The sequence below is a fragment of the Pseudophryne corroboree genome, chromosome 2, assembly GCF_028390025.1.
Source record: "Pseudophryne corroboree isolate aPseCor3 chromosome 2, aPseCor3.hap2, whole genome shotgun sequence".
Lineage (NCBI taxonomy): Eukaryota > Metazoa > Chordata > Amphibia > Anura > Myobatrachidae > Pseudophryne > Pseudophryne corroboree.
In genome coordinates, this window is record NC_086445.1 from 609,492,222 (window position 1) to 609,514,744 (window position 22,523).

At 46.7% G+C, this 22,523-nt stretch overlaps 1 protein-coding gene across 3 annotated transcripts in view; it reads right to left on the bottom strand.

The window, feature by feature from the left end:
* CNKSR1 (connector enhancer of kinase suppressor of Ras 1) overlaps positions 1–22,523 on the bottom strand; it is a 153,103-nt gene that overhangs the window by 16,858 nt on the left and 113,722 nt on the right. For all 3 annotated transcript variants that reach the window (XM_063954744.1, XM_063954743.1, XM_063954745.1), the window contains 2 exons: positions 22,268–22,341; positions 1,535–1,590 (listed from right to left, as the gene is read on the bottom strand). In XM_063954744.1, the coding sequence (XP_063810814.1) occupies positions 1,535–1,590; positions 22,268–22,341 (130 nt within the window). The remainder of the gene's footprint in view (positions 1–1,534; positions 1,591–22,267; positions 22,342–22,523) is intronic.

The window sequence follows — 22,523 nt, forward strand, 5'->3', positions numbered from 1 at the left end:
GCTTTAAAATTATTTTTAACTATGAAATCATTACCCTCCCAGTTTAAAATTTTGAAAAACATTTAACATTAGTATAGCCTATAGCAGGCTCCAAAAGGTGGTCAGAACGGCAGAGAAGATCATCGGGGCCGACCTTCCCTCAGTCCAGGACCTGTACCTGTCCAGAGCTAAAAAGCGGTAAACGAAGATAGTAAAGGACCAGCTACACTCCGGCCACAGCATGTTTAACTTGCTTCCTTCAGGCAGGCGTTACAGGGCCGTCCCCGCCAGGTCCACCAGAAGCCTCAAAAGTTTCTTTCCCCAAGCGGTCCGCCTGCTGAACTCCTGAACATTGACTGACTAGACGTACATGTAACTAACTTGTGTCCCTACGGTATACCTATCTGTGTGACTAAATCCCCCCCCCCCAACCACCACCACCTGCTTATCTGTCACCTACTTGGCTGTTGTATAGCAAACCGAAGACAAATTCCTAGTATACGCAAGTATACCTGGCCAATAAAGCTGATTTCTGAATTTTTTAAAAACTTTTTTTTATCGACGCACTTTTGAGCTGATCATGATCAAAAATTTCAGTTTAAATTTGGAAAGATTTTCCTCAAAAAGCCTGTATATCGTAGGAAAGGGCACAACAAACACAGTAAAATGACACCACTCCCATCTCTCTAGCTTAATTAGAAAAGCCGCTATGGTGATTTGAAAATATGCTAGTTGAGCGTTTGACAGATTTTTGAAACGTTACATAGCCATAATTTGGAAACTGCATAAGATATTTAAATAAAATTTTGTATTTTTCTTAGACTACATATATACTCTCCATTTACCAAATTTGAACAAAATCTGAGCTGGTGAGGTAAAATTTTTACCAAAAAGTGTGTTGATTTGACACAGAATGACCCACAAGTAAAGGGGTCTCCAGTGGGAGTATGCTCCAGCTGCCCTTAGATTTTTCACCCAGTGGTGGCGGCAGTCGTGGGGAGCATGTGTAAGCACGCTCCCGCTAACACAGTATTGTATGGGGAGCTAGACGCTGCAGGACGATATGCTGCCTCCCACAGCAACATTATAATAGGATACATCTGTAATAACACCTATAGATATGTCTTCATACAATTGTCAAGCACCATCTTTTTTTTTTTTTTTGTCAAAAATTATTCTTAGTCCCAACACTAGGAAGCACAAGGAGACTCTGCTGATTAATTTGATAATATATGACTTTTGTATCTTGTAAGTGACTGAGACTGTATACAGAGTAGAGCAGAACAGAACTTGTATTACAAAAAAGTTACGGCTCCTACATTGAACGAAGCACACATATCAAATTCATCTGCACAGTCTCCCTGTGCATCCTAGTAAGATTATCAGCAAAAAGGACACAAAAAAGACACCCGACGGTAGAAAATTCTCACGCGACCTGGCATGTCAATATGGGCTGTTTGGCGCGAATGCAGCAATAATGTATTAGGACACATCTGTATTTTACAAATGAGGGAACACACATAGAAGTGAATGGTAAGGATCATAGTGGACTTACCACATCTTGTGCTTTCATGTGATCATCATCCTCTGCCTCGGTCTCACTGTAACAATCTGAGAACAACAATATACAGCTCTGTGAAAATATAACAGATGTTACCTAGAACAATATTGTGTAGATAGTTGTTTAATGCTGTGGTTCCCAAACTTGGTGTTCAAGGCACAGTCCAGGTTTTAAATATATCCATAGCTCAGCACAGATGGTAAATTCAAACCGCGCCCCCCCCACCCCACCCCACACACACACACACACACACACACACACATACCGGAAGCTAACGCTAACCCCCCACCCCAAAGCCTAACCATACTCTCCTGCACCTCCCCGCAGCCTAACCCTAACCCTCCCAGGCATACTTATGTACGGGATTCCGGTTGTCGAGATTCCGGCGTCAGCATTCTGACAGCTGTCGGGATTACAGCGCCACAAATCTGACCTTTGGAATCCTGTCCGCTGGCATGTCAACTACATCCCTTTCCCAGTCTATTCGCATCACGCTTAATTGAATTGCTTGCACCCTAGGACCAATGGATGGTGCAGAATATACGTAGTTATGGTAGACTTACCGTCGATAACTCTATTTCTTCTAACTCCACGGTATCCACAGGATAAACATTTAGATATAAAGTAGCATCAGTGGAATGGCACCAATCGATCAAAACTTTCGGCCTCCCAGAATGCAAAGGGCCAGTCTCCTATAACCCTGCCTCCTGGCTCAGGCAATTCAGTTATTTTCCAAAGCTCAAGGCAGGAGACATAGGTGGTCATTCCGAGTTGATCGCTAGCTGCATTCGTTCGCTGTGCAGCGATGAGGCTAAAATAATTGCACTTCTGCGCATGCGTAGCAATGCGCACAAACAACGTACTATTACAACGAACGATGTAGTTTCACACAGGGTCTAGCGAAGCTTTTCAGTCTCACTGCTGGCTGCAGAGTGATTGACATGAAGTGGGCGTTTGTGGGTGTCAACTGACCGTTTTCAGGGAGTGTTCGGAAAAATGCAGGCGTGCCAGAAAAAACGCAGGCGTGGCTGGGCGAACGCAGGGTGTGTTTGTGACGTCAAAACAGGAACTAAACAGTCTGAAGTGATCGCAAGCGCTGACTAGGTTTAGGGCTACTCAGAAACTACACAAAATAACTTTGTAGCCGCTCTGCAATCCATTTGTTCGCACTTCTGCTAAGCTAAAATACACTCCCAGTGGGCGGCGGCATAGCGTTTGCACGGCTGCTAAAAACTGCTAGCGAGCGAACAACTCGGAATGACCCGCATTAGCTCTACGAGTAAAGTAAGCAGAGACATTGGGCCTAATTCAGAGTTGATCGCAGCAGCAAATTTGTTAGCAGTTGGGCAAAACCATGTGCACTGCAGGGGGGGGGGCGGCAGATATTACATTTGCAGAGAGAGAGTTAGATTTGGGTAGGTTATTTTGTTCCTGTGCAGGGTAAATACTGGCTGCTTTATTTTGACACTAGCAGAGATGTACTGGATCGCACAGACACAATATAATAAAGTAAATACGTTGTATAGAATTGACTCTTCCTCATTTAGAAAAAATAATTATATGTATAAATAATACATCTATTGGGGGGTGCTCCTAGGAATAAAGTTTTAGTACATAGTATTAATCAAGAAGAAGAAAAGCATTCCTTGGTTAGGGCACACTTGGTTATTTTTACACTGCAATTTAGATTTCAGTTTGAACTCACCCCACCCAAATCTAACTCTCTCTGCACATGTTATATCTGCCCCCCCTTGAGTGCACATGGTTTTGCCCAACTGCTAACAAATTTGCTGCTGCGATCAATGCTGAATTAGGCCCATTAGCTGGAATAGGGAGATCAGCTTGAAAGTATGCTTCTGAAATAGTCATCCGAAGCCACCTCGCCAGTGTCTGCTTGTCAGCAGACCATCCTCTCTTGTGAAATCTGTAGAGAACGAAGAGTGTGTCTGTCTTTCTGATGGCACTGGTACGATCCACGTAGATCCTTAACGCATGGACTACGTTCAATGATGCATCTCCCGCAGAGAAGTCTGGTTCCTGTAAAGCCGGAACAACAATCTCTTCATTAAGGTGTAATTTAGAGATAACCATAGGAAGATAACCAGATCTAGTTAGAGCAGTTCTCCTATCTGGATGAAATATCAGAAAAGGAGGGCGACATGATAATGTCCCTAAATCTGAGACTCTTCTAGCTGAGGCAATTGCCAGTAGAAAGAAAAAACTTTTGCTGTCAATCATTTCAAATCCACTTTATTCAGTGGTTCAAATGGGGCAACTTGAAACGCCCTAAGGACAATTTCTAGATCCCAAGGGGCTGAAGGAGGAACAAAAGGAGGTTGGATGTGAAGCATTCCTTGGAAAAAAGTGCGAACATCCTGTAGGCTAGCAATTTTCTTTTGAAACCATACAGTCAATGCTGACACCTGAACTCTCAAGGAAGCCACCCGTAAACCTTTATCCATTCCTGCCTGAAGGAATGCTAAAACTCTTGAATCTCTGAAAGACCTTGGGTCATAATTTCTGGAAGTACACCACTGAATATAAGCATGCAATAACCAATAATACATGCGAGCCGAGGATGGATTCCTTGCCCTAAGCATTGTTTAAATTACCTGTTGTGAAAATAGTTTTGTTTTCAGGATGGATGTCTCAAAAGCCACGCCGTCAAAGACGGCCAATCCAGGTGTTTGTAATGACAAGGACCCCGAGACAATAGATCTGGACGTTGAAGCAGTAGAAACGGAATATCCCCAGACAGCCTCTGCAGATCTGTGTACTAATGTCTTCTTGGCCACACCGGAGCTATTAGTATCACAGCGCCCTTTCCTTGTTTGATTTTCCAAATCACCCTGGGCAACAGGTAATTGTCTCACTGACAGAGCATCCACGAAGATCGCTTTGGGATCCTTTGTCCTTGACCCGTATGTGGGAACTTTGTTGTTCTGACGAGAAGCCATGAGGTCTATGGCAGCCGCCACTTGTCTACCAGAATCTGGAAGACTTCTGGGTGTAAAGCCCACTTGATAACATGAATGGCATGTCGACTGCAAAAATCTTCTTCCCAGTTTTGGACTCCCGGAACGAACACTGCGGACAATGCCGGATGATGAAGTTCTGCCCACCTTAACTTGCGGCTTACTTCCTTCATTGCCTTTGGCTGCGAGTTCCTCCCTAATTATTGAAATACGCTACTGCCGTTGTATTGTCCCAGCAAATCTAAACCGGTTTTCCTTGAAGTATGTCATTTACCTGAGTGAATGCCATACATATGGCCCGAAGTTCCAATATATTTATTGGCAGGCAACTTTATTCCTTGGTCCACTGCCCCTGGAAGCAACACTTTTCTGACACTGCTCCCCAGCCCTGAAGACTTGCGTCCATTGTCAGAATCTCCCACTCTGAGATCCAAAAGGGTTGGCCTTTGTCCAGATGGGATGTCTGTAGTCACCAGGCCAATGACCTCTGTACTTCCTGAGAAAGGACCATAGTTTGGGTTTTTATCGTCTGATGCAGTTCATTCCATCTAAAAAGAATTAGACGTCGAAGGGGCCTCGAGAGGTTAAGCCTGCTTTGCATGACAACCGTGATATCAATGTAGGTACAGCTGTGGAGAGTGTATCCTCCTCACCCTTGCCTCTCTTTGACATGATAAACAAATCAAACATCTGACTGGTGTTAACTACACAATTTGTGACTGAAATCACTTTAATGCTTGCTAAAGTGATATACAATACGACCCCTCCACGCTTTGCACAAACAGTAATCCCAAGCACAAGGCCATAGAGTGGTTGAACAATGGCAATGTTAAAGTCCAGATCTCAATCCAATTGACAATCTGTGGCACTATTTGAACACTGCAGTCCACAAGTGTCACCCAAAAAACCTGAATATACTGGAGCAGGTCTGCATGCCAGATTTATTATTATTACTATTATCATCATCATCATCATCCTTTATTTATATGGTACCACAAGGGTTCCACAGCACCTAACAAAGTGTATAAACAAATGAGCAGCACATGAAAAGAGCAATATACGGTTCAAGACAATGTAGGACAAGTACATGGTATATAAACATTTCTGTATCAGCAGACATGACACTGAAATAAGCATAAGGGTGGCAGAAGATAGTCTAAGAGACAGAAAAGAACATGAGGGTAGAGGGCGCTGCTCGTGAGAGCTTACAGACTAAGGGGGAGGGGCAGACAAACATGGGTGACACAGTCTGGAATACACATTGAACAGAAGGTTAGGATGAGATGGCTGGGTTTGATGAAGAAGTGGGCCTTGAGAGCCCGTCTGAAGTTTTGTAGAGAGATGGAGAGTCTGACAGGGGGAGAGAGAGAGAGAATTCCAGAGATACAGATGTACCCTCATACTTCTAGCTTCAATACGCAAGGCACTGCGAGATGCCTTGCGTTAGTGAGCTGGCATCTCCCATGCAACTCTGCTAACGATGGGCATCTTTTTTTGGCCAAAAACATGTCTTATTCGCATCACTGTTTTCCAGGAAAACATTGTAACGTAGCATTTTAGATGCACATACAGTCGCACACAAACTATAGGAATATCAAATATTATTTTAAACAGCCGCGTCTGCTTGTGCATCTTATTCACATAACAATGCAAATAGGATTTTAGTTACATACCGGTAAATCCTTTTCTCGTAGTCCGTAGGGGATACTGGGAATCCATTTAGTACCATGGGGTATAGACGGTTCCACTAGGAGCCATGGGCACTTTAAGAAATTGATAGCGTGCTCTGGCCCCTCCCTCTATGCCCCTCCTACCAGACTAGGAAACTGTGCCCGAAGAGACGGACATACTTTGAGAGAAGGATTGATAAGGAAAGTGGTGAGATTATGAACCAACACACACAAACAAGAGGAAAGCCATGCTAACCAAACTTGAAACATGATCAGCAACAGCTGAACAAACCAGAATACTTAACCAAGAAACAATGCAGGAAGAACGAAGTACCGGGCAGGTGCCCAGTATCCCCTACGGACTGCGAGAAATGGATTTACCGGTAGGTAACTAAAATCTTATTTTCTCTTACGTCCTAGGGGATACTGGGAATCCATTTAGTACCATGGGGAAGTACCAAAGGTCCTCAGAAGCCAAAGTATCGAACTTGTAAAACTTAGCAAACGTGTTCGAACCAGACCAAGTAGCTCCTCGGCTGTAAAGCCGAGACACCCTGGGCGGCCGCCCAAAGAGAACCCACTGACCTAGCAGAGTGGGCTTTTACAGATTTTGGAACCGGCAAGCCTTCCGTGGAATAAGCAAGCTGGATAGTGAGCTTGATCCAGCATGCAACAGACTGCTTTGAAGCAGGACACCCAATTTTATTGGGATCATAGAGAACGAACAGCAAGTCCGATTTTCTATGACAAGCTGTTCTCTTTACATACACCTTCAAAGCCCTTACAACATCCAAAGACTTTGATGTAGCAGAGGTGTCTGTAACAACCGGAACCACAATAGGTTGGTTGATGTGAAACGCAGACACCACCTTAGGAAGTAATTGCTGATGAGTTCTGAGTTCAGCTCTGTCCTCATGGAAAATTAAGTAGGGGCTCTTGTGAGACAACGCCCCTAGCTCCGACACACGTCCTGCTGAAGCCAAGGCCAAAAGTGTGTCCATGTAAGGTACTTAACATCAACCTCCTGTAATGGTTCAAACTAGTCCGATTGGAGGAACTGCAGCACCAAATTGAGATCCCAAGGTGCCGTGGGAGGCACAAAGGGAGGTTGGATGTGCAGAACACCTTTCAAGAACGTCAGAACTTCAGGGAAAGAAGCCATATGTTTCTGAAAGAAAACAGACAAGGCCGAAATCTGGACTTTTATGGAGCCTAGACGTAGGCCCACGTCCACTCCCGACTGAAGAAAAAACAGGTAACGTCCCAGATTAAATTCTACCACAGAATATTGTATGCTCTCACACAAGAAAAATATTTCCTCCAGATACGGTGGTAATGTTTAGATGTTGCACCCTTCCTGGCTTGGATCATAGTCGGGATGACCTTGTCAGGAATCCCTCTCCTGGCTAGAATCAGCCGTTCAACTTCCATGCCGTTAAACGTAGCCACGGTAAGTCTTGAAAGATGAACAGGCCCTGTTGCAGAAGATCCTCGCGAAGAGGTAGAGGCCACGGATCTTCGAGCAGCATCTCGAGAAGATCCGCGTACCAGGCACTTCGTTTCCAGTCCGGAGCAATGAGGATTGCTTGAACCTTTTCCCTTTATATTCTTTTTTAGAATTCTTGGTATCAGAGGAAGTGGAGGAAACATGTACACCAGCTGGTAGACCCACTGTTTGTGGGTCCCTTGACGTGGAACAATACCGCTTGAGCTTCTTGTTGAGTCGAAAGGCCATCACATCGATTTGTGGATATCCCCGCCAACGTGTCAACCACCGGAACACCTCCGGGTGAAGGCCCCACTTTCCCGGGTGCAGGTTGTGTGCTGAGGAAATCTGCTTCCCAGTTGTCTACTACTGGAATGAAGACCGCCGACAACATCACGGCGTGTTTTTCCGCCCAGATGAGAATTCTCGACACCTCTGACATTGCTGCTATGCTTTTTGTTCTGCCCTGTCGGTTTATGTACGTTACCGCCATCACATTGTCCGACTGGATTTGAATGGCCTGATTCCGAAGTAGAGATGAGGCCTGCAGAAGGGCGTTGTAGATAGCCCTGAGTTCCAGGATGTTTATCGGAAGGACGACTTCCTGACTTGACCATCTTCCTTGAAACTGCACCCACTTGGTGACTGCTCCCCAACCTCTGAGGCTTGTGTCTGTGGTTAGCAGGATCCAATTCTGAATCCCGACCCTCGATGAGCTGAGACGTCTGAAGCCACCACAGAAGGGAGGTCCTGGCTTTTGGTGACAGACGGATCCTCTGGTGCATGTGAAGATGCGATCCATACCATTTATCCAATAGATCTAGTTGGAAGGGCCTCGCATGAAACCTTTTCATACTGAAGCACCTCGTAAGAGGCCACCATTTTCCCCAGAAGACGAATGCACAGATGCGCCGAGATCCGGGTTGGCTTCAGGACAGCCCGAACCATCGACTGGATTACCATAGCCTTTTCCAAGGGAAGGAACACTCTCTGAGACTCTGTGTCCAGTATCATTACCAGGAAAGAAAGCCTCTGTGTCGGTTCCAGGTGAGATTTTGGTAGGTTCAGAATCCACCCGTGATCCAGGAGTAGTCTGGTTGAGAGGCCAATCCTGTCCAACAACCGCTCCCTGGACGGTGCCTTTATCAGAAGATCGTCCAGGTACGGAATAATGTTCACTCCCTGTTTGCGAAGTAGCAACATCATCTCTGCCATCACTTTGGTGATCACTCTCGGTACCGCGGAGAGACCAAATGGCAGGGCCTGGAACTGGTAGTGACAGTCCTGCAGTGCAAACTGTAGACAAGCCTGATGAGGCGGCCAGATCGGAATGTGAAGGTACGCATCCTTGATATCCAGAGACACTAGGAATTCCCCCTCCACCAAACCTGAGATCACCGCTCTCAGAGACTCCATCTTGAATTTGAACACTCATAAGTACAGGTTCAACAACTTGAGGTTCAGAATTGGCCTCACTGACCGTCCGGTTTCTGTACTACATACAAGTTGGAATAGTACCCCTTGTTTTGCAGATGAGGTGGAACTGGAACAATGACATGGGTCTGTACTTGCCTCTGGTGAAACTGGTAAGCCTGATTTGAAGAATCTGTGAGGTGGGAGCTCCTGGAACTCCAGTCTGTAGCCCTGGGAAATCCTGGCACAATGTTGTCCAGATGTGACTGAAGATTTTTAGACGGGCTCTCACCTGCCAGTCTTCCAGGCATCTCGGTCCACCGCCATGCTGAAGGTTTTGAGGAAGCAGAGCTTGAGCCCTGTTCCTGTGTTGCCGGTTTGCGTGATTTCCCTCTAGCGCCTCTGGTGGTGGTAGAAGAACCTCTGGACTTGCCCCTAAACTTGGCAGTCCAAAAGGACTGTAAATTGGGTCCTGAGTAGGCCATCCTAGCTGGGGGAGCTGCATAAGGAAGGTATGTGGACTTACCCGCATTAGCTTTGGAGATCCATTTGTCTAGTTAATCTCCAAATAAGGCCTCGCCTGTGAAAGGTAGGTCTTCCATGCCTTTCCTGGAGTCTGCATTCACTGTCCACTGGCATAGCCATAGACCCCTGCGTGCAGACACTGCCATGGCTATTTCTTTTATGGCTTCCACCATAAAGTTTGCAGAGTCCTGTATATGTTGCAGGAGCAAAACAATCTCCCCTTGAGGTAAGGTATCTAACCCCTAAATTAGGTTACCCCGAACATTTAGCAATGGCTCGCGTAATCCACCCACATGACATAGTGGGTCTCTGGGCCACCCCCACAGCTGTATAAAGATTTGAGCGTAGTCTCAATCTTGCGGTCAGCCGTCTCTTTCAGGGAGGCTGCACCTGGGACAGGCAACACAATTTTCAGAGAGAGCCTGGATACTGATGCATCCACTATTGGTGGATTTTCCCATTTCTTCCTATCCTCAGGAGGAAAAGGAAAGGATGATAATAACCGTTTAGGGATTTGAAATTTCCTATCAGGGATTTGAAATTTCAAACAGGGTATTGAATTTCTTTGACACAGGAAAAGTGGCTGAGGATTTCTTTTTTGTATTAAAATAAGATTCCTCACTCTCCTCTGTCAATTTATCAGGGATATTCGGAACTTCTCTGATTGCCTCAATAAGAGCCTCTATTCCCTGCGACAGAGTACCCTCCCCCACCTCACCTTCCTCCATGTCTGACCCTTCATCATCCGAGTCAGACTGCAGGATATGGGCCAAAGTGCGTTTTTGCGGACAAATGGCTGGTTTGGGTACTGAGTTTCTTTTCATAAAATCAGTCATAGATTGTCTTAAATATTGCGTCTCTTTCTCATTCCTAGATAACTTGGATTGTGGAAATCATTGCCCTAATGAAGTCCAGCCATGCTGGTTCTGCCCCACTAGCCTGGGAAGGGACACTACATTCAGTACACACTAGTGAACCCCCTGGGGAAGAGGAACACTGTGCTTTACATGAGCCTGACATACTGTATAGTGACAGCACACACACACACACACACACACACACACACACACAGAGGAAAAGGTTAAATGCACAATTCACCCACAAAGAGCCCTTCCAGGGAGACACAGAGAGAGTATATGAACCAACACACGGCACCCTTAACGCTAATGCCAAGCTTAGCCGATTCACAGACTAAGGGGTAGATTTATTAAAATGCACATAAGGTTCTTTATAAGCAGGGTCCCGCTTCACCGCATTATCGTGGTGAAGCGGGACCTCTTTTCCAGTGAATTTACTAACCCTGCCTTGTTCGTTATGGGAGCACGTTATCTCACCCTTCTGGTGATACGTGTCCTCCCATAACATGCGTCCGCTTCGGCTGCAGTATCTACTTCCACGCCTGCGCCGTCCAGTAACTCCCAGCGTGCCTTTCGGGAGTTAAGCTGGCGCATGCGCACTTTCATTCTGTGGATGCCGGAGCTTGTCGTGTGTGTAGTGGGAGGAACTGCTTGTACACCCACAGCGCTGGATCTGGGAGGCGAAGAGGAACAGGGTAGGAGTGACTAACGTTCGGGCACACCGAACGTTCATAAGTTAGCAAGCTTATCGGTGTTCTATCTAACAGATAGAGGCGCCGATAAGGCAGCGGGCGCATAGCGCCCCAGCCTTCTATACCGCATTGCCGGGATACTACATCAGGGGATGCGCTATCTGCGGCACATAACGTGTGCAGATAGCGCTTTAACCCCTAAAGAACTTTAATAAATCTACCACTAAGAACCTAGATTAGGGACACTAACAATGCTCCCCCCCTGCTATGACCCCCTGGTACCGCTGAGGTAATCTGGAGTCTCTCCGGAGGAGCTGCACATCCCTGTCAGTCAGTATCTGTGTCAGCTGCAGAGAGAAAATGGCGCTGGTGAGCTGGTGGATCCGCTCATAGTGAAGCCCCGCCCCTTCAATGGCGCGTGGTCTTCCCGCACTTTTTTATACTTGCTGTATGTGTCTAAGTACATAAAATGGAGACAGACTCCTTTTATGGCTTTGTTGCCAGTCTGGGTACTATGTCCGCTGTTCAGCGTCTGTGTCCGTACAAAGCGAGAGACGCAGTCCGCCCCGTTTAGAAGATATGCGTCTCCGTGCCATCATGCCGCCATAATGGCTGGTGACCCGCTAACCGGGACGCCGGCTTAGTACTCACCACTCTTCATTCTTCTGGCTCTGTTAGGGGTGGCTGCGTGCTGCGGGAATGGTGGGGCTTGCGAATAGTTCCCTCAGGAGCTAGTGTCCTGTCAGCAGGGAATGGGACCATTAACCCTTCAAGAGGTTGGGCCTTTTCCCCCCTTAAGTCCTACGAAGAAGGCAGGCTGGTGCCATCCAGTCCTGCCTGAAAATAACAAACACATAAAATAAATGCAGAAACCTCTTCAGGAGCTTCCATAGACGTGACCGGCACCTCCAGACAAATCTTCTAAACTGAGTCTGGTAGGAGGGGCATAGAGGGAGGAGCCAGCGCACACTATCAATTTCTTAAAGTGCCTATGGCTCCAAATGGACCAGTCTATACCCCATAGTACTAAATGGATTCCCAGCATCCCCTAGGACATAAGAGAAAAATGCACAAAAAGACGCCCAGCGTTAGTAAACGCAATAACGACTAGGTGCGGCTAGAAGTGCTGTTTAACGTGACTACAGCAATGATGAGACACATCTGTAGGGAGCAGCACGTGCACGGTGGGAGTGGGAGAAAGTAATCAGTAGGCAAAAGAGGTAGATGGGCAAAACATCACTCCCAAGTAGTGTGCAACAGTAGAAACTTACCCAAACACACTTAAACTGGGTACACACTGGTGCGACAGGCATTCAAACAAATGACTGTCAGCCCAGACTGTGTGTACATACTGGAGCAATGATAATAAAGGACTGAGGGTCATGCTCAGTCCCCCAGTAGCATATCAAAGGACGCTACTGTAGCAAGAGCGTTAGGTTTGTTGTGCAGTACATCAAACCTGATAATGTCGCTAGCAACCGCGGGAGTGTGCATATTGAGCGTACACACTGAGCAATGTAGGCGATTTGTCTTTACGAAACGACAAATTGACCCAACATCGCTTCAGTGTGTACCCAGCTAGTGTTTAATATGTATGTAAGCAGCATTTAAATTTATTTTATTTTTTTTTAAATCTGCAGACAAATAATAAATTCAGAGTTTGAAAATGTACTTTAACAGCTTACTGGTTAACGTTAAAAATACTATCTGGAACAATATGTGCAAGTGTAATTTGTACTACAAACAAATCTATTGACTTTCTAGAGAGTTGAATACTTTGAAAGCCACTGTATATGCAGTGTATTAGGGATTTCTTACAAATAACCACATAACTGGAGCAGTCGCATTGGATGTGACTACAACCAGATGGGCATTCTCTGCAACCGTAACCTATTTTCTTATATTCCCCAGTAGTGATGTAGTGGTCGCTGATTGCCAACATCACATGATGATTTTGAAATCCAGAATGCCATGCAATCTGTGCATCTTACAAAAGTGCAAAGAGGACTATTAGGCTGATCTCTGCGGGCAGAGATGGACTGGGGCTCTAAACCAGCCCTGGCATTGCAGTCTGCACGCAACGGGGCCTGACCTTGCGCCACTCCCCATCTCACTGTACGCCAGGCGACGAGCAGATCACCAAGAGGAGGAGCTGCTTGGCCAGCCCGTGTCTCTCTGGGTACCATGCGCCCGATCACAGCTGCTTGGCCAGGCTTTTAGGTAGCACCAGCCCATCAGGCAATTGGCCCTTCTGGCATTTGCCAGAAGTGCCAGATGGCCAGTCTGGCCTTGTCTGTGAGTGCAGAGATCAGCTGCAGCATAGGGCATTGCAAGAGATATGTTCTACATTAAGGGAAGAGGAAGGGGTTTATTCTATCCACTTCTTCTCCCCTCTACACAGTGCACACAAAATGTGCATGTGTTCTTTTGCAAAATGCTGTAGAACTGCCACTAGGGGGAGGGAGGTAATGCTTCAGTAAAGACATATGGACACTAGCAGATTTTTTTTTTTGCTAAGATATTTAAATACAGGTTGAGTATCCCTTATCCAAAATGGTTGGGACCAGAGGTATTTTGGATATCAGATTTTTCTGTATTTTGGAATAATTGCATACCATAATGAGATATCATGGCGATGGGACCTAAATCGAAGCACAGAATGCATTTATGCTACATATACACCTTATACACACAGACTGAAGGTAATTTTAGCCAATATTTTTTTATAACTTTTTGCATTTAACAAAGTGTGTGTACATTCACACAATTCATTTATGTTTCATATACACCTTATACTAGGGGTGGGCAACATGGGCCCGCGGGCCTGATGCGGCCCGCGGACCGATCCTGCCTGGCCCGCTGTGCCCCATCAGAGTGCAATGACACGCGGCCCGTCAGGCTGAGCCGCTTGTCATTGCGCTACACTGCTCCCAGATGCAGCGCCGCTGAGGAAATCCCGGTCACGTCACAGGGTCAGCTGACCGGGATTTCCTCTGTTATGCGCTGGGCGGCACGGGGGAACAGGCAGTGAGCAGTAGCGGCGGCCAGGCCCCAAGCCCCAAGGTCCAGCGGCGGCAGCAGCATGGCATAGATTTAAATAATTGTATAGGTCACGGCATTGCGCCAGCCGCGAACCGCCCGCTGTGTAATTGAAAGCATTTAGTAGTATCTGCAGGCCCGTGGTCGCCCCTCACTACCCCCAGCTGAGAGCTCAGCCTCAGGTCAGTGTGTGGAGGGGGTGTTGGATGCCGGCTGCTGTGTGTATAGGGGGGTGTCGGATGCTGGCTGCTGTGTGTGGAGTGGGGGAGGGGGTGTCGGATGCTGGCTGTTGTATGTGGAGTGGGAGAGGGGGCTGTCAAATGCAGTGGGTGGGGGGTCTCTCTGGCTGCAGCTATACTGAAAGGGGGTATCTCTTTGGCCACTGTTATGCACTGGAGGGATGATGGATTGGGGTGCTGGATGCTGCCTGTTGTGTGCTGTGGGGGAGAGGAAGGGGGGTGTATTGTGATTGTGACTCCAGCCACTGCTCTGTACTGGAGGGGGAGGTAATGTTGGCCACTGCTGTGAGTTTGGAAGACGGGGGTTGTGTAGGACGGCTGCTGTGTGTGATGGTGGGGTGTGCTTACCGCTAAGGTTGGGGGTCAAGGGTAAGGGGGGGTATGACAAGGGGGCCCCCAGAGACATCAGTGTATCGGGCCCCAATATTTCTGTTGCCAGCCCTGGCAGCGGTCAGTGACTGAGGAGAAGAGCGCACGGGGGAGAAGGAGGAGGGAGCCGCAGCAGCACTGTGTAATTGGTAGAGGCGCTGCTGCTGCTGTCCCTCTGCTTCACCATAGGCTGCCCTCCGCCGCTGTGAATGCTGGGAAGCGCATCCCAGCATTCGCAGCGGCGGAGAACAGCCTATGGTGAAGCAGAGGGACAGCAGCAGCAGCGCCTCCACCAATTACACAGCGCTGCTGCGGCTCCCTCCTCCCCTTCCCTCCTTGCCCGGGATCTCTGCAGAAGCTGCACCGAGGAGCCTGAGCCAGCGGAAAGAGTAAGTATAATTCTTTCTCTTTCTTTCCTGTCTGCCGTAATGTGTAAAAACGGGGGCGCTGTCTGCTGTAATGTGCAAAAAGGGCACGCTGTCTGCCGTAATGTGTAAAAAAGGGCACGCTGTCTGGCGTAACGTGTAAAAAAAGGGCACGCTGTCTGCCGTAATGTGTAAAAAAGGGGGACGCTGTCTGCCGTAATGTGTAAAAAGGGGGACGCTGTCTGCCGTAACGTGTAAAAAAGGGCACGCTGTCTGCCGTAATGTGTAAAAAAGGGGGACGCTGTCTGCCGTAATGTGTAAAAAGGGGGACGCTGTCTGCCGTAATGTGTAAAAAAGGGGACGCTGTCTGCCGTATTGTGTAAAAAAGGGGACGCTGTCTGCCGTAATGTGTAAAAAGGGGGACGCTGTCTGCCGTAATGTGTAAAAAGGGGGACACTGTCTGCCGTAATGTGTAAAAAGGGGACGCTGTCTGCCGTAATGTGTAAAAAGGGGGACGCTGTCTGCTGTAATGTGTAAAAAGTAGTGATGAGCGGGTTCGGTTCCTCGGAAACCGAACCCCCCCCGAACTTCACCCATTTTACACGGGTCAGAGGCATACTCGGATTCTCCCGTATGGCTCGGTTAACCCGAGCGCGCCCGAACGTCATCATCCCGCTGTCAGATTCTCGCGAGATTCGGATTCTATATAAGGAGCCGCACGTCGCCGCCATTTTCACTCGTGCATTGGAAATGTTAGGGAGAGGACGTGGCTGGCGTCCTCTCCGTTTATTAATGTTGATGCAAATATTTGTGCTTATTGCTAAATTGTGGGGACTGGGGAGCAGCTGTATTATATAGGAGGAGTACAGTGCAGAGTTTTGCTGACAGTGACCACCAGTATATGTTGTCTGCCTGAAAAACACTCCATATCTGTGCTCAGTGTGCTGCATATATCTGTGCTCACACTGCTTAATTGTGGTGACTGGGGAGCAGCTGTATTATATAGGAGGAGTACAGTGCAGAGTTTTGCTGACAGTGACCACCAGTATACGTTGTCTGCCTGAAAAACACTCCATATCTGTGCTCAGTGTGCTGCATATATCTGTGCTCACACTGCTTAATTGTGGGGACTGTGGAGCAGCTGTATTATATAGGAGGAGTACAGTGCAGAGTTTTGCTGACAGTGACCACCAGTATACGTTGTCTGCCTGAAAAACACTCCATGGGGGTCATTCCGAGTTGTTCGCTCGGTATTTTTTTCTCGCAACGGAGCGATTAGTCGCTAATGCGCATGCGCAATGCCCGCAGTGCGACTGCGCCAAGTAAATTTGCTATGCAGTTAGGTATTTTACTCACGGCATTACGAGGTTTTTTCTTCGTTCTGGTGATCGTAATGTGATTGACAGGAAGTGGGTGTTTCTGGGCGGAAACTGGCCGTTTTATGGGAGTGTGCGAAAAAAACGCTACCGTTTCTGGGAAAAACGCGGGAGTGGCTGGAGAAACGGAGGAGTGTCTGGGCGAACGCTGGGTGTGTTTGTGACGTCAAACCAGGAACGACAAGCACTGAACTGATCGCAGATGCCGAGTAAGTGTGGAGCTACTCAGAAACTGCTAAGAAGTGTCTATTCGCTATTTTGCTAATCTTTCCTTCGCAATTTTGATAAGCTAAGATTCACTCCCAGTAGGCGGCGGCTTAGCGTGTGCAAAGCTGCTAAAAGCAGCTTGCAAGCTAACAACTCGGAATGACCCCCCATATCTGTGCTCAGTGTGCTGCATATATCTGTGCTCACACTGCTTTATTGTGGGGACTGGGGACCAGCAGTATTATATAGGAGGAGTACAGTGCAGAGTTTTGCTGCAGTATACGTTGTCTGCCTGAAAAACACTCCATATCTGTGCTCAGTGTGCTGCATATATCTGTGCTCACACTGCTTTATTGTGGGGACTGGGGACCACCAGTATATTATATAGGAGGAGTACAGTGCAGAGTTTTGCTGACCAGTGACCACCAGTATACGTTGTCTCTCTGAAAAACACTCCATATCTGTGCTCAGTGTGCTGCATATATCTGTGCTCACACTGCTTTATTGTGGGGACTGGAGACCAGCAGTATTATATAGGAGGAGTACAGTGCAGAGTTTTGCGGACAGTGACCACCAGTATATATAGCAGTACGGTACGGAAGGCCACTGCTCTACCTACCTCTGTGTCGTCAAGTATACTATCCATCTAGATTCTACACCTGTGGTGCATTTTAGTTTTGCAGTTTGCGGACAGTGACCACCAGTATATATAGCAGTACAGTACGGAAGGCCACTGCTCTACCTACCTCTGTGTCGTCAAGTATACTATCCATCCATACCTGTGGTGCATTTCAGTTGTGCGCAGTATATATAGTAGTAGGCCATTGCTATTGATACTGGCATATAATTCCACACATTAAAAAATGGAGAACAAAAATGTGGAGGTTAAAATAGGGAAAGATCAAGATCCACTTCCACCTCGTGCTGAAGCTGCTGCCACTAGTCATGGCCGAGATGATGAAATGCCATCAATGTCGTCTGCCAAGGCCGATGCCCAATGTCATAGTAGAGAGCATGTAAAATCCCAAAAAAAAAAGTTCAGTAAAATGACCCAAAAATCAAAATTGAAAGCGTCTGATGAGAAGCGTAAACTTGCCAATATGCCATTTACGACACGGAGTGGCAAGGAACGGCTGGGGCCCTGGCCTATGTTCATGGCTAGTGGTTCAGATTCACATGAGGATGGAAGCACTCATCCTCTCGCTAGAAAAATGAAAAGACTTAAACTGGCAAAAGCACAGCAAAGAACTGTGCGTTCTTCGAAATCACAAATCCCCAAGGAGAGTCCAATTGTGTCGGTTGCGATGCCTGACCTTCCCAACACTGGACGGGAAGAGCTTGCACCTTCCACCATTTGCACGCCCCCTGCAAGTGCTGGAAGGAGCACCCGCAGTACAGTTCCTGATAGTCAAATTGAAGATGTCACTGTTGAAATACACCAGGATGAGGATATGGGTGTAGCTGGCGCTGGGGAGGAAATTGACAAGGAGGATTCTGATGGTGAGGTGGTTTGTTTAAGTCAGGCACCTGGGGAGACACCTGTTGTCCGTGGGACGAATATGGCCATTGACATGCCTGGTCAAAATACAAAAAAAATCACCTCTTCGGTGTGGAATTATTTCAACACAAATGCGGACAATAGGTGTCAAGCCATGTGTTGCCTTTGTCAAGCTGTAATAAGTAGGGGTAAGGATGTTAACCACCTAGGAACATCCTCCCTTATACGTCACCTGGTCCGCATTCATCAGAAGTCAGTGACAAGTTCAAAAACTTGGGATGACAGCAGAAGCAGTCCACTGACCACTAAATCCCTTCCTCTTGTAACCAAGCTCCTGCAAACCACACCACCAACTCCCTCAGTGTCAATTTCCACCTTACACAGGAAAGCCAATAGTCCTGCAGGGCATGTCACTGGCAAGTCTGACGAGTCCTCTCCTGCCTGGGATTCCTCCGATGCATCCTTGAGTGTAACGCCTACTGCTGCTGGCGCTGCTGTTGTTGCTGCTGGGAGTCGATCGTCATCCCAGAGGGGAAGTCGGAAGACCACTTGTACTACTTCCAGTAAGCAATTGACTGTCCAACAGTCCTTTCCGAGGAAGATGAAATATCACAGCAATCATCCTGCTGCAAAGCGGATAACTCAGGTCTTGTCAGCCTGGGTGGTGAGAAACGTGGTTCCGGTATCCACCGTTAATTCACAGGCAACTAGAGACTTGTTTGAGGTACTGTGTCCCCGGTACCAAATACCATCTAGGTTCCATTTCTCTAGGCAGGCGATACCGAAAATGTACATAGACCTCAGAAAAAGAGTCACCAGTGTCCTAAAAAATGCAGTTGTACCCAATGTCCACTTAACCACGGACATGTGGACAAGTGGAGCAGGGCAGACTCAGGACTATATGACTGTGACAGCCCACTGGGTAGATGTATTGCCTCCCGCAGCAAGAACAGCAGCGGCGGCACCAGTAGCAGCATCTCGCAAACGCCAACTCGTTCCTAGGCAGGCTACGCTTTGTATCACCGCTTTCCATAAGAGGCACACAGCTGACAACCTCTTACGGAAACTGCGGAGCAAAATGGCTTACCCAAATTGGACTCTCCTGGGGATTTGTGACATCGGACAACGCCACCAATATTGTGCGTGCATTACATGTGGGCAAATTCCAGCACGTCCCATGTTTTGCACATACATTGAATTTGGTGGTGCAGAATTATTTAAAAAACGACATGGGCGTGCAAAAGATGCTGTCGGTGGCCCGAAGAATTGCGGGCCACTTTCGGCATTCAGCCACTGCGTGCCGAAAACTGGAGCACCACCAAACAGTCCTGAACCTGCCCTGCCCTCATCTGAAGCAAGAGGTGGTAACAAGGTGGATTTCAACCCTCTATATGCTTCAGAGGATGGAGGAGCAGCAAAAGGCCATTCAAGCCTATACATCTGCCCACGATATAGGCAAAGGAGGGGGAATGCACCTGACTCAAGCGCAGTGGAGAATGATTTCAACGTTGTGCAAGGTTCTGCAACCCTTTGAACTTGCCACACGTGAAGTCAGTTCAGACACTGCCAGCCTGAGTCAGGTCATTCCCCTCATCAGGCTTTTGCAGAAGAAGCTGGAGACATTGAAGGAGGAGCTAAAACAGAGCGATTCCGCTAGGCATGTAGGACTTGTGGATGGAGCCCTTAAATCGCTTAACCAGGATTCACGGGTGGTCAATCTGTTGAAATAAGACCACTACATTTTGGCCACCGTGCTCGATCCTAGATTTAAAACCTACGTTGTATCTCTCTTTCCGGCAGACACAAGTCTGCAGAGGTTCAAAGACCTGCTGGTGAGAAAATTGTCAAGTCAAGCGGAATGTGACCCGTCAACAGCTCCTCCTTCACATTCTCCCGCAACTGGGGGTGCGAGGAAAAGGCTAAGAATTCAGAGCCCACCCGCTGGCGGTGATGCAGGGCAGTCTGGAGCGAGTGCTGACATCTGCTCCGAACTGAAGGACCTGGCAACGATTACTGACATGTCGTCTACTGTCACTGCATATGATTCTCTCACCATTGAAAGAATGGTGGAGGATTATATGAGTGACCGCATCCAAGTAGGCACGTCAGACAGTCCGTACGTATACTGGCAGGAAAAAGAGGCAATTTGGAGGCCCTTGCACAAACTGGCTTTATCCTACCTAAGTTGCCCTCCCTCCAGTGTGTACTCCGAAAGAGTGTTTAGTGCAGTCGCTCACCTTGTCAGCAATCGGCGTACGAGGTTACTTCCAGAAAATGTGGAGAAGATGATGTTCATCAAAATTAATTATAATCAATTCCTCCATGGAGACATTCACCAGCAATTGCCTCCAGAAAGTACACAGGGACCTGAGATGGTGGATTCCAGTGGGGATGAATTAATAACCTGTGAGGAGGGGGATGTACACAGTGAAAGGGGTGAGGAATCAGACGATGAGGAGGAGGTGGACATCTTGCCTCTGTAGAGCCAGTTTGTGCAAGGAGAGATTGATTGCTTCTTTTTTGGTGAGGGCCCAAACCAACCAGTCATTTCAGTCACAGTTGTGTGGCAGACCCTGTCGCTGAAATGATGGGTTTGTTAAAGTGTGCATGTCCTGTTTATACAACATAACGGTGGGTGGGAGGGCCCAAGGACAATTCCATCTTGCACCTCTTTTTTCTTTCATTTTTCTTTGCATCATGTGCTGTTTGGGGACTATTTTTTTAAGTGCCATCCTGTCTGACACTGCAGTGCCACTCCTAGATGGGCCAGGTGTTTGTGTCGGCCACTTGTGTCGCTTAGCTTAGTCACACAGCGACCTTGGTGCGCCTCTTTTTTTCTTTGCATCATGTGCTGTTTGGGGACAATTTTTTTGAAGTGCCATCCTGTCTGACACTGCAGTGCCACTCCTAGATGGGCCAGGTGTTTGTGTCGGCCACTTGTGTCGCTTAGCTTAGCCATCCGGCGACCTCGGTGCAAATTTTAGGACTAAAAATAATATTGTGAGGTGTTCAGAATAGACTGAAAATGAGTGGAAATTATGGTTATTGAGGTTAATAATACTATGGGATCAAAATGACCCCCAAATTCTATGATTTAAGATGTTTTTGAGGGTTTTTTGTAAAAAAACACCAGAATCAAAAACACACCCGAATCCGCCCAAAAATTTTCAGGGAGGTTTTGCCAAAACGCGTCCGAATCCAAAACACGGCCGCGGAACCGAATCCAAAACCAAAACACAAAACCCGAAAAATTTCCGGTGCACATCACTAGTAAAAAGGGGATTATTTTTGTGTATTTTGTGTGTGGCCCTCGAATATTCGCTGGAAGTGTTAAGCGGCCCCCCAGCTGAAATAATTGCCCACCCCTGCCTTATACACACAGCCTGAAGGTCATTTAATACAATATGTATAATAACTTTGTGTATTAAACAAAGTTTGTGTACATTGAGCCATCAAAAAACAAAGGTTTCACTATCTCACTTTCACTCAAAAAAGTCCATATTTCGGAAATATTCCGTATTTCGGAATATTTGGATATGGGATACTCAACCTGTACATATTTAAAAAGATGGTTTTAACTTAATTAAATCAAGACTAACATTTTTTATGGTTTCTCTCGATTAAGCTACATATGTTCCAGAGCATGGAAATGAGACAGTGATCATGTTCCTTACAGTGTGTGTGTGTGTGTGTGTGTGTGTGTGTGTATATATATATATATATATATATATATATATATATGTATATGTGTATATATATATGTGTGTGTATATATATATATTTTATCTTTTAAAATAAAAATGCTCATAAGCATTTCAGCATTTAGTTTTCAGATAACTATTGAAGTGTAAGTAAAGAATTTCAAGAGTAATTTAAGAGCACCTAAAGCTTTTAAATACTGAAAAAATGGGTATCTGAATGCAATGTTGCTAAAATATAATCCTGTACAGAGCAATTATTTTAATAGTTGCCAAATATATCAACAGTGGGCCAATCGGCACTAGGGACATAAATACCTTCCTCTTTTGAATGGTTGGAGTTTGGCGGAGCTTTAAATTTCTGCAGAGCTTTGATCAGACAGGTCACCCACCTGTGCAAGGACACAATGAGTAACACACAGGCTAAGAAAAATCACTGTACTGAGTATAATATAACAATAGGAAGAATGTGTTGAAGTATACAGATTTTATAGTGTAACAGCTAAATACATGAGCTATAAAGAAAGAATGGCAATGAAGAAGGGCAGTCTATATAGTATTATCTATTTAAAAA